Source organism: Peromyscus eremicus, chromosome 2 (assembly GCF_949786415.1).
Source record: "Peromyscus eremicus chromosome 2, PerEre_H2_v1, whole genome shotgun sequence".
Classification (NCBI taxonomy): domain Eukaryota; kingdom Metazoa; phylum Chordata; class Mammalia; order Rodentia; family Cricetidae; genus Peromyscus; species Peromyscus eremicus.
In genome coordinates this window covers 158,901,412-158,914,096 of record NC_081417.1, presented here as the reverse complement: position 1 = coordinate 158,914,096, position 12,685 = coordinate 158,901,412, and the positions used below count along the sequence as shown (strand labels likewise).

The 12,685-nt window shown below is 42.4% G+C and overlaps 2 protein-coding genes across 6 annotated transcripts in view; one reads left to right on the top strand and one right to left on the bottom strand.

Moving 5' to 3' along the window:
* Rere (arginine-glutamic acid dipeptide repeats) overlaps positions 1–12,685 on the bottom strand; it is a 359,917-nt gene that overhangs the window by 327,676 nt on the left and 19,556 nt on the right. The gene's annotated exons all lie outside the window — the stretch shown is intronic.
* On the top strand, positions 9,302–9,946 carry LOC131904331 (eukaryotic translation initiation factor 1-like). The gene has a single exon (XM_059255435.1). The coding sequence runs from the start codon at positions 9,426–9,428 to the stop codon at positions 9,765–9,767; it is 342 nt and encodes a 113-aa protein (XP_059111418.1). The 5' UTR covers positions 9,302–9,425; the 3' UTR covers positions 9,768–9,946.

Below are 12,685 nucleotides of genomic sequence, written 5' to 3'. Positions count from 1 at the left end.
CTCTCTCTCTCTCTCTCTCTCTCTCTCTCTCTCTCACACACACACACACACACACACACACACACACACCCCTAAAATTTCACTCCTATAGGCTAGTGTCCTTAGTACTGGAGGGTACTCTGCATGCTACCAAAGGAGAAAGGTAAACACCAGCTCAGCTACAATGGTGACCTCCCTACAAGATATGCTGATGCAACAGTGGCACAAAGCTTGTGGGAGTCACCAACCACTGACTGGATTTAAGGTCCACTCCATGAGATAGAGAACCCATCCCTGACATGGCTCAGGTGGCCAAGAACATGAGACGAGACAGGTGAGGGATCTAGGGGGAAACTAAATACTACTGTTCTGCTAAAGGAACATAGCAATAACGTTGACTCCTAATGAATATCTGCTACACTCATAGATCAGTGTCTTGCTCAGCCATCATCAGGGAAGGTTCCTCTTACAGTAGAGGGGAACAAATACCTAGACCCACAACTGGACAATATGCAGAAAGTGAAAGATGTTGAAACATTCAGTCCTAAATGTGATGTCTCAGTCAAATCCCTCCCCTCAGAGCTCGGGGAACCCTGTGGAAGAAGAGGCAGAAAAGGTTGTAAGAGCTGGAGAAGTTGGAGGACACCAAGGAACACAGCAGGACCAACAAACACCACAGAGACTGTGGCAGCATGCACAGGGCCTGCAAGGGTCTAAGACAGATGGGGTCCCAGTGCTGAAACAAGCAGACACAAGCCACCATCCTGCTGTGGAATGTCTTTCTGTACACTGTGAATTATGCTGCTCTGATTGGTTGATAAACAAAGCTGCAATGGCCTATGGCAAGGCAACTTAGAGGCAGGTGGGAAATCCAAGCAGATATACAGAGAGAAGAAAGGGAAGGAGAGGAAGACGCCAGACTGCTATCCTAGGAACAACATGTAAAGGGATGTTAGTAAAGCCATGGAACATGTGGTGATACACAGATTAACAGTTATGGGCTGAGTTAAACTATAAGAGCTAGCTAGCAAGAAGCCTGCCATAGGCCACAGTTTGTAAATAATATTAAGCCTCTGAATGATTATTTTATAAGTGGCCACAGGACAACAGGGCCAGGCGGGACTGGAGAAAACTTATGGCTACACCATCCCTAACCCAAAAGCTATCTACAACTGACAGCTGCTCACAAAGGAAAACTTAGTTTTCTCCAATGGAGTCTCAATGCATATACAAACCACTGTTAATGGCAGGGCCTGTGCTCAGCAGCAGATAATCAACAATTCAATGGTATGTGTGAGGGTTCTTGGTCTCATAATGCTTTGTGCTTTGTCAGGGCCTTTTTTTAACTGTACAGGTCTTTTGTGTATATATTATGGTTTCCAGTTTTGTGTTTTTATGGGATTTCTGTGTGTGCCAGTGTTGTGTGTCTCTGCATCTGTATGTTTTTTGTGTGCTTTTCCTTTAGCTTTTTTTCTTGTTTGGTCCTATTCCAGTTTGTTTATTATTTCTTTTTTACATACAGTTTGCTTTCCAGTAAGAGAGAAAGGGTGTGGATTTGGACAGGAAGGGAGGCAAGGAGGGTCTGGGAGAGTTGGGGGAGGGAAAACCACAATCAATACATTGTATGGTGGGGGGGATCTGCTTTCAATCAAAAAAAAATTTTTTTTTCTTTTTCATTTTTTTTTTTTCGAGACAGGGTTTCTCTGTGTAGTTTGGTGCCTGTCCTGGATCTCTCTCTGTAGACCAGGCTGGCCTCGAACTCACAGAGATCTGCCTGCCTCTGCCTCCCAAGTGCTGGGATTAAAGGCATGCGCCACCACCGCTAGGCTAAAAAATAAAGATTTTAAAAATACTTCTATGTAGTCCTATCTGGCCTAGAACTCAATTTGTATATCAGACTGGCCTCAAACTCACAGAGATCCACCTATCTCTGCTAAGAATAAGCCTGAACACCAGTACACCCAGCAGTAAGTAATTATTAAAAACGATCTACAGTATAGGGTTGTGACAAAGACGAAATTCATGAAAATGGTGCCTGGGTAAGTACTAAATGTAAAAAAAAAATTAAGTGTAAGGCAGGTGACTTGTACCAACGTCTACTTCTTACAAAGAAAGTTAAAGACAGGAATTCTCATTCTCATTCCTTGAAGTCTAATTACCAGACCAAAGAACTTATGAGCATAACAGAAGTAAATCTGAAGCTGCCCCATGGCTTAACTGAAGAGTTATAGACCTCGAGCTTTTAAACTGCAGTTCACAGAGAGATTCCAGGGATGCATTACTCCCCTGAAATCACAAACAAGTCTGAAGCAGTGATATTTCTATAGTGTTATTTCCCTGTTTTAAAAAAAAAAAAAACCAACAAGAAAGTCGAGCCAGGCAGCAGTGGTGCACACCTTTAATCCCAGCACTCGGGAGGCAGAGCCAGGCGGATGGATCTGAGTTCGAGACCAGCCTGGTCTACAGAGCAAGCTCTAGGAAAAGCATCAAAACTGCACAAAGCAACCTTGTCTCGAAAACAAAACAAACAAAAGGTCTCCACCAAATTTCTACTGGCTCCAGCCAGCCTTGCTCTCTATTCTCTTCACAGCTCACATCCACTTTTAACCCACTGCAGTAAGGTTCTGCTCCCCCAACTCCCCCACCCTCCCCACCCCAGACAGGGTTTCTCTGTGTAGCTCTGGCTGTCCTGGAACTCACTCTGTAGTCCAGGCTGGCCTCAAACTCACAGAGATCTGCCTGCCTCTGCCTCCTGAGTGCTGGGGTTAAAGGCATGCTCCATCACCACCCAGCCCATTAAGGTTCTTAGTCCAAGTACTCCACTGATATAATCTTGCCGAGAGATCCTCTCTGAGTCCCACACACCACTATATCCCATCTATCAATCCAATTCTCAGTCCAAATCTGTCCTGATTTAGCAGTCTTTGAAAATGTCTGTCTTGTATGATTTGACAGACTATAGTCTACAATCTTTTGTTTTCCTCCTTTGCTAACCTCATCTTGATTTGTGTTGCTGATTTTAATATTCCAAGGACTTGTTTTTTATAGCTCCATACACATGCTATGATTACTCTATCTTCCAATTTCCCAGTTTGAATGACATTTGCCATGAAGTCCCAACTGCACATCTCCCATTCAAGTTTCTCATTTGAATTCCAGATTCTCTTTAATATCTACTCAGCAGCTCCAGCTGGGTATCTGCCATTAATGTTAAACGTAATGTGGCCAAAAGTAAGCCTTTTTATTTATTTAATTTTATGATTTTTGGACAGGGTTGTACTAGGTTGCCCAGACTTGACTCCTGTGCTCAAGGGAATCCTGATTCAGTGTTCCAAACTGTAGTGTGCACAATTCCATCCAATTTAAAATTAGAAAATTTTAAATTAAAATCTAGTCAAGGGCATCTAAATCAGTCCACCCCAGGTCAGTTTGTAACCTGCAAAATAGCTAAATACCAAAACTTGAGACTCACATTTGACCCCTCTTCCCCCATTCTACATCAAAATCCATCAGAAATTACTATTAACTGTGCTTTGAATGCATTCAGAAGTCAAACATTTCACAAACCACACTACCACCACCCTGATTTATGCCACAACCATTCTTCACGTGGTTTGTTACTCCTATAGCCTCTCCTTATGTCTACTGTTCCTTTTAAAATACAAATTATAGGGCTGGAGAGATGGCTCAACGGTTAAGAGCACTAGCTGCTCTTCCAGAGGTCATGAGTTCAATTCCCAACAACCACATGGTGGCTCACAACCATCTGTAATGATATCTGGCACCCTCTTCTGGCATGCAGACAGAACACTGTATACATAATAAACAAATTATAGCATGTCCATTCTTTTAATGGCCCCTAGGAACACCAGAAACCTAGCTACTAGCTCCTACCACCTTCCCAGTACATAGCATATTTTGTATCTGTCTTAGGTGACAAGTCAGATGACAGAGGCTAAATATTGGTCCTCCAAAAGAGTCCTGACCCTGAACTTCTGTAAATGTGTCCTATTTTGTAAAGGTTGTCCTTGCACATATAAGTAGGTCAAGACAAGAACATCTGGCTGGAGTGAACCATTAATACAACAGTAAATGTCCTGACAAGGCCAGAGAGAAGCTTAGAACAGACTCCTCTCTTGGCTCAAAAAAAAAAAAAAAAAAAAAAAAAAACCTCTGCAGACACTTGGATTTCTTTTTTTTGTTGTTGTTTTTTGTTTTTTGTTTTTTGTTTTTTGAGACAGGGTTTCTCTGTGTAGCTTTGCACCTTTCCTGGAACTCACTTGGTAGCCCAGGCTGGCCTCGAACTCACAGAGATCCGCCTGGCTCTGCCTCCCGAGTGCTGGGATTAAAGGCGTGCACCGCCACCGCACGGCTGACACTTGGATTTCTAACTCTGGCCTCCAGGTCCGAGACAATAACATTCTGGCACCTGAAAAATGATAATATACTCTTTCCCTTGCTCATTCTCCTCTCATGTGTTGACTTCTCTGGGCCTTCCTTAGGACCTTCCCACTGACCATTTCCCTCTGCCTGAAATGTTCAATCTTCAGTAAGTAAGCAGGACCAACCCCTATACCATTTCACCTTTTGTTAAATATGACCCTGTGGTGATATATTGTGTCCCCCAATATATTGTGTATCCTAATAAACTTATCTGGGGTCAGAGGACAGAAGAGCCACTAGATAGACATAGAGGCCAGAAAATGGTGGCACACACACCTTTAATCCTAACATTCCTACGGCAGAGATCCATCTGGATCTCTGTGAGTTCAAAGTCACCCTGGAAACAGCCAAGCATGGTGACTCACACCTTTAATCCCAGGAAGTGATGTCAGAAAGCAGAAAGGTATATAAGGCATGAAAACCAGGAACTAGAGCTGTTTAAGATTTTAGGCTTAAAATCTCAGTTCAGCTGAGATCCATTTGGATGAAGACACAGAGGTTTCCAGTCTGAGGAAACAGGATCAGCTGAGGAATTGGCAAGGTGAGGTAGCTGTGGCTTGTTCTGTCTCTCTGATCTTTCAGAATTTACCCCAATACGGGGGGGGGGGGGGGGGTGGGGGGGTGGGGGGGGGGTGTTGATTTTATTATTAAGACCTTCTAACAATTCGTGTTACATGACCCTTTCTAGAAGAACTATTTTAAGCTTCAACTACCTCCCTTCTCCTACTTCTAAACTTTCTTAAATACTCTATTTTTATAATATTTATCAAATTCCTACATATAGGTAATATTCTTACTTATTGCTTTCTCCTTACTAATTCTACCAGAATATAATAAGCTCCAGAAAGCCAGGCTTCAGAGTTTATGTTTCCTTTCTACTATTTTTTTGCTGTTTTATCCCATATTTTGGCATAGGTTTTTATTCTATTTATTGTATATATGATATGTAGGTGGATATGCGTGTGCCATGGCACACATGTGGAGGCCAGAGGACAACCAGTGGACTTGGTTCTCAAAACCTTTTCAGAGATTCCAGGGATTAAACTCAGGTTGCCAGACTTACAAAGTCAACTCCTTTACCTGCCAAACCATCTTCCTGGCCCTCTTCCCTACTTTGGTCATTAGTATATCTTAACATTGTAAACTATGTCTTGCAAATATTAGCTATTAAATATGACAAATTGTTTTAATTGAACATGCATGTGTATTTTTCTGGAAAGAGGTTCACAATATTCATCAGATTAACAAAGCAAGCTATTAAGGTTTCTAAATCTTCTTATCAAGCTTTAAATGACTATAGGAAAGAAGCTTCTAAAAATTCTATCTTACACTGGGCAGTGGTGGTGCACACCTTTAATACCAGCACTTGGGAGGCAGAGGCTGGCAGATCTCTGTGAGTTCAAGGCCAGCATGATACACAGATCAAGTTCCAGGACAGTCAGAGGTGTTACACAGAGAAATTGTGGGGGGTGGGGGAGATTAATACCATGACTTGATGTTTTGCAAAGAGCAAGTGCCAAAAGTTTACATTTTGTACTCCCCAAACCAACTTTGAAAAGACAAGAAAGAAGAGGAGGAGGAGATGAAGAGGAGAGAGGATCACTTCAATTTAATGGTCTAGAATACTGTCTTACTTAGGTTTCTATGCTTTTTTTGCTGTGAAAAGACACCATGATCATAGCAACTCTTTTTTTGTTTTGTTTTGTTTTGTTTTTGTTTTTTTGGTTTTTGGTTTTGGGGGTTTTTTTGTTTTTGTTTTTTGGGGACAGGGTTTCTCTGTGTAGCTTTGCGCCTCTCCTGGAACTCACTTGGTAGCCCAGGCTGGCCTCGAACTCACAGAGATCCGCCTGGCTCTGCCTCCCGAGTGCTGGGATTAAAGGCGTGCACCACCACCGCCCGGCCATGGCAACTCTTATAAAGAAACATTTAATGGGGGGTGGGGGTGGGGGGGCTCCCTTAACAGTTTCAGAGATTCAGTCCATTAACATCATGTCAGGGAGCATGCAGGCAGATATGGTGCTGGAGCTGAGAGTCCTTATATCTTGACTGGCAACAGGAAGTCAACTGATTGTCACACTGAGTAAAGCTTGAGAAAAAGACCTCAACGCGCACCCTCACAATGGTACACTTCCTCCAACAAGGCCACACCTCCTAACAGTGCCACTCCCTTTGTGGGCCATTTTCTTTCAAACCACCACAAATATCTTCATCCACTTTTCACAGCACCCCTTTGTAGCTGGAAGTTTTCCTGTGTCCCACCCTGTCCTGCAGCTGCTCAGACTCAAGTAAACACACAGAGGCTTATATCAATTACAAATTGCATGGCCATAGCCTATGGCTCAATTTTCTTGCTAGCTAGGTCTTATAACTAAACTCAGCCCATTTTTATTAATCTATATATTGCCACATGTTCTGTGGCTTTACCTGTGTGCCATTACATGATGCTCCCTGAAGGGTGGGATAGCATCTCCTCAGCCTCTCCTTTCTTCTTCCTGTCTCTCTCCTGGATTTCCTGCCTGCCTCTAAGCTGCCTTGCCATAGGCCAAACAGCTTTATTTATCAACCAATCAGAGCAACACATATTCACAGCATACAGAAAGATATCCCACAGCACCCCTTTATAAACTACCAGGACTAACTCAATGTCTCCCTCTAGCTAAAGCAGCAAAGAACAGTGGCCATCAGAGTCAAGCACTTATATCAGCCAGTGTAGTTCTTCTAGCTCAAGAACATTACCTGCTGGAGAGATGGTTCAGAGGTTAAGAACTCTTCCAGAGGTCCTGAGTTCAATTCCCAGCAACCACATGGTGACTCACAACCATCTGTAATGAAATGTAGCGCCCTCTTCTGTTATTCAGGCATACATGCAGACAGAACACTGTATACATAATAAATAAATGTTTAAAAAAAAAAAAAAAAAAAAGAACATTACCCAAGGCCTTTCTCTACATCCATTCCTAAGCTGGGGAACAGACCCAAGACAAACCATGACCTCTATAACAGCCATCACTAATGTGGAATAAACATATGTTTACTCATAATACAACCTCACTGTTTGTAAGGCCTTGAGAAACCACTGTAGAATGGATGTCATTTAACATACAGCTTTTGAATGAACCATAAAGCGTAACAATGAAAGGCAGCCAAGCACAGCCAAAGTTGCTAATGGATTTCCATAACAGCAGATAGGCACCCACTGCATTCCTTATTACCTCTGCAACCTATTTCACACTTAATATTAAACAGGTCTAGTTGAACACAATCACACTGAACGCCAGATTTCAGCATATTACTTATCCAAGCATACAGTCTACAGACACACCTTTTACATTAAATAAACGACCATTACAGATGAGAAATTTACACAGCTGCTATCACGGAGTCTTCCTTGTTCCATTAACACAGTGGTTCTCAACCTTCCTAATGCTGCAACCCTTTAATACATAGTTCTTCACATGTAGTGACCTACAACCATAAATTTCATTGCTTCTTCATAACTGTAATTTTGCTACTGTTATGAACTATAATGTAAATATCTGATATGTGACCCCTTGGAGTGGCAACCCATATGTTGAGAACCACTGCAGTATCAGCTGAATTCACAATACAGCAAAGTCTTGTCCCTTACCTTGCCTAGTTCCACTCTCAAGCTTAAGGAATTTCAAAGATACATCATGTACAAACATTCTGAACAGAAAGGCATTCTCAACACTGATTTATAGTTCCCTTGAGCTAGTTTTAACTTGTAATAAAACTTGCATCTCTCAGTATGCATCAAATCACAAAATCCAAATCCAACCACTCTTGGTTGCCTCTACCACTGGCATCCTAACCCAAAACCCCATCCTGTTTCACACAGATTACCACAAAGACCTCCAAAGCGGTCTCCTAGCTTCTACTCTTCATGGTAACAGTGTAACTACACCGTGGCCAGAGAGTTCTTTGTAACCTAGAGGTGTGATGCTGACAGCTGAAGTTCCCATTATGTGCAGAATGACAGCCAGAAGGATTAAAGTGGCCCACAGGGACCTCTGCCCTGGCCCTTGCTTCTCTTTCTCTTTCTCAGTACTGCTGCTCTTTCTACTGCTCCTTGACTACAGCAGCAAGCTCCTATCTGGAGACTTCTGCACTGATGTTCCCTCTGCCTTCAATGCTCTATCCCCAGATCTCTGCATGGTTCCTCACCTGCTTAAGGCCTTCTCCAATGTCACCTCTTCAAGAGCTGCCCTTAATAACCTCCTTAAAGCAGCTAGACCCATACTCCATTCCTGCCACCTTCTCTCAGCAGCACTGTGGCCCTCATCTTACAATCTGTATAATCTAAGAAGTGAAGCATAAATTCCCTTATTCAAAATGAAATCTGAGCAAAGCAAATACTATTTTATTTTATAGGCTATTCATTTTGAAGTGAGTCACAATATATAAACAAACATGCACACCTCCTATAAATAAATATATGCTTTGCTGTATGGCTTTCCTGTAACATTAATTTAAAATGTCGGGGTGGGGGGTGTACACATGTGTAAACACATGAACACTTGCTCAAGAATGTGAGTGCTGAAGCCAAAGATGAACATCAGGTATTGTCCTCTACTGCTCTCTTCCTTATTCTTTGAGAGTGTCTCTGATTAAATCTGAAGCTTACTGTTTCAGATAGACTAGCTGACCAGCAAGCCTCCAGGATCTGCCTGTCTCTGCGCTCCTCCATACACATACACCACTACCACCCCCTGTCCCTGCCCCAAAAGCTGGAGTTATTTGCAAAAGTGCCACAATGTCCAGCTTTTACATGAGTGTTGGAAATCTGAACTCAAGGTACTTATCCTTGCTTGTTAAAGTATCTTAAAAGGTATTATGCGGCCCCAGTCACTGAGCCGCCGCCGAGGACTCAGCTGCCTCCCCCTCGAGCCCCCTCGCTTCCCGACGCTCCGTCCCACCCGCCCGCCTTCTCCCGCAGCCGCCTTCCGCAGGCCGTTTCCACCGAGGAAAAGGAATCATATCGTATGTCCGCTATCCAGAACCTCCACTCTTTCGACCCCTTTGCTGATGCAAGTAAGGGTGATGACCTGCTTCCTGCTGGCACTGAGGATTATATCCATATAAGAATTCAAAAGAGAAACGGCAGGAAGACCCTTACTACTGTCCAAGGGATCGCTGATGATTACGATAAAAAGAAACTAGTGAAGGCGTTTAAGAAGAAATTTGCCTGCAATGGTACTGTAATTGAGCATCCAGAATATGGAGAAGTAATTCAGCTACAGGGTGACCAGCGCAAGAACATATGCCAGTTCCTGATAGAGATTGGACTGGCTAAGGACGACCAGCTGAAGGTCCATGGGTTTTAAGTGCTTGTGACTCTCTGAAGCTTAAGTGAGGATTTCCTTGCAATGAGTAGAATTTCCCTTCTGTCCTTTGTCACGAGTTTAAAAACCTCACAGCTTGTATAATGTAATCATTTGGGGTCCGCTTTTAACTTGGACTAGTGTAACTCCTTCATGCAATAAACTGAAAAGAGCCAAAAAAAAAAAAAAAGGTATTATGCATACACAAGAAAGTTTATGGTAATGCTGGACATAGTAGGAAATACTAATTAAAATATGTATGTATGTATATATGTATGTATGTATGTATGTATGTATTATGTATCCCTCAAAGGGAGAATACAAGCTAGACAAGCCACCACAAGGAGTCAACAGAAAACAAGACTAGTCCCAGTGCTTTCAAAGTTCATAGTTAGCAGCTGCTACTCATGGTGCAGCATGACAAGAAATGTCACAGAGAAGCAGTGGTACCATCAGAGAACACCCTGAGTGCTATCTTCCCCAAGGAAAGATTTTCTAGATGAAATGATACCTAAACTGAGACCTGAAGAATAAACAGCAGATAAAAAGGAAGGGTTGGAAACAGAAGAAGGAGAAACAGATGTAAATACAATGAGTGTTTGGAATGAGAGGCAAGAGAAAACAGAATCATGAATGAAAAATCTAAGACAAAATAAAATTCTATTTTTTGATAGTTCACTTTGCATAAAATGACATTTTAAAAGGGGCACCAGTAATGCTTCTCTGAGCCAATTTGTCAGTTCTTTCCTTCATCCTCTCCTGTGTGACCAATATGAGTGGGGCAGCAAACAATTTTAACATGCCACACAAGCACTCAGACACCTGCTCACCAGGACTGGCCAGCCATTTCCTGTCCCACTGCAAACTCAGCCACAAATCTGGAAGGCTGACTTACCCCAAGCTCTGGCTGAATCCTCATTCTTATCTCTTCCCTATTCACTCAGACAGTAACAGAAACTGTGCCTAATATTCCAATCCTCTGACCTGGTCTAGCTAGTTCACATCTCTGTTCTGGGTCCAGGCTCTCTTTGCTTGGCCCTGTTTGTACTCTCCTGCCTCAGGCTAACCATGCTCGCACTAGCCTAACCTGTTCTGCCAGTCCCCTGTCCAAGGAGTATTCACCCATTCTTAGCTTCTTAATGAATCATTAGTCAATTTATTTAATTAACAATAATCTTAGGGCAGAGCAGATGGCTCAGCAGTTAAAGATACTGTCTATTCTTCCTAAGGTCCTGAGCTCAATTCCCAGCAGCCATATGGTAGCTCACAACCATCTCTAACTGTAGTCTCATGTAATTCTCATGGAATCTGATGCCCTTCTCTGGTGTGCAAGATGTACATGCAGGCAAAACACTCATATATATACATACACACACACACACAATACCTTAAAAATATTTAATTAAAAAATGCATCAATTTAATATGAAATTCAGCTATATTTATATGTTATGCTAAACAGCTACATGCTATTTTTGTCCTGAACAGCTTTAAATGTTGCATTCTTAAAGCTCTTTTTTGTTGTAAGGCCAAAGGTAGTAACTTATTTATTTTTTTATAATCTGCTAACATCAGCATTATATTTGAAAGATACATATCCAATACTTCCTGGATGGAAGGTTAAACTAGACAGCATTCAGTGTCCAGCTGTTTTCCTCTGGGACTACAGATTTAAATACCAAAACTAGGACTGAATATATGTACTCCTCTGGCAACAGAAAGCCAAGCATAGTCACCAACTGCGCAGAGCAGCTAGAGGAAAACCCCTTAAAGTGGAAAATTAAGGGGGGGAAAGTGTTTTTGTTTTGCTTTTTTGAGACAGGGTCACATATTGTCCAGACTGGCTTCGAACTTGCTATGTAGTTAAGGATCATCTTAAATTCTTGATCCTCCTGCCTCTACCTCCCAAGTGCTGGGATTATAGATGTGCTCCGCCAAGCTCAGCCTCAGAAGGAAGAGTGCTTGGATGAAAGCAACCTCCCTGAGAATACAGCCTGAAATGAAAGACTGTTGTGATAACAACTGCTAGTTCACATGAATCACCTGACTAACCTCGAAGGATGATAAGCACCTTCTCACAATTAATGTAATATATACATAAAGATAGTTCCCCTGAATCTTTTTCAAGTTAAACATGCAATTCCTGAGTATCAATAGGAACCACAGAAGAAAAAACCCATTTGAATTTGCCACTCTTTAAAAGCCGAGCAAAACAAACAAACCAAAAAGAGGGAGTAAGCCGGGCAGCGGTGGCGCACGCCTTTAATCCCAGCACTCGGAAGGCAGAGCCAGGAGGATCTCTGTGAGTTCGAGGCCAGCCTGGGCTACCAAGTGAGTGCCAGGAAAGGCGCAAAGCTACACAGAGAAACCCTGTCTCAAAAAACCAAAAAAAAAAAAAAAAGAGGGAGTAAACCTGCCCCAAATTAACAAGACATATAAAGCATGTCCTAACTCCAAATGTGAACAATCTTCCCCTAGAACATCCTCAACAGAACATATGGAGATTCACATAGAAAGGCCAATTGGGAAAGGTGCCTTCTCATTGACTTCTCATAAGGCACCAAGTTCGTAAGATCAAGTGTATAACTTTCTCTGTGAAACATACATATAACTCTGTGTTTAGCTAACCATTCTCACCATTACTCCTAATGATCAAAGTGAAAAGTTCAAGCACTGGCCTCTAATTCAACAGTGGGACCTTCTGTGAATAATTAAATCAAATAGCTAAGGCTGCTTTTTCAGTAACACCATAGGCAAGAGGCTAAAGTCCTTCACAATCTCTGTAAAAATAGATATCCTAGCCAGGCAGTGGTGGCATGCACCTTTAATCCCAGCATGGGAAGGCAGAGACAGATGGATTTCTGTGAGTTCAAGGCCAGCCTGGTCTACAGAGTTCCAGGATAGGCTCCAAAGCTACACAGA

Bases quoted from the DNA above. Each gene is read 5' to 3' on its own strand.
- LOC131904331 (XM_059255435.1), top strand. From the start codon at position 9,426: ATGTCCGCTATCCAGAACCTCCACTCTTTCGACCCCTTTGCTGATGCA.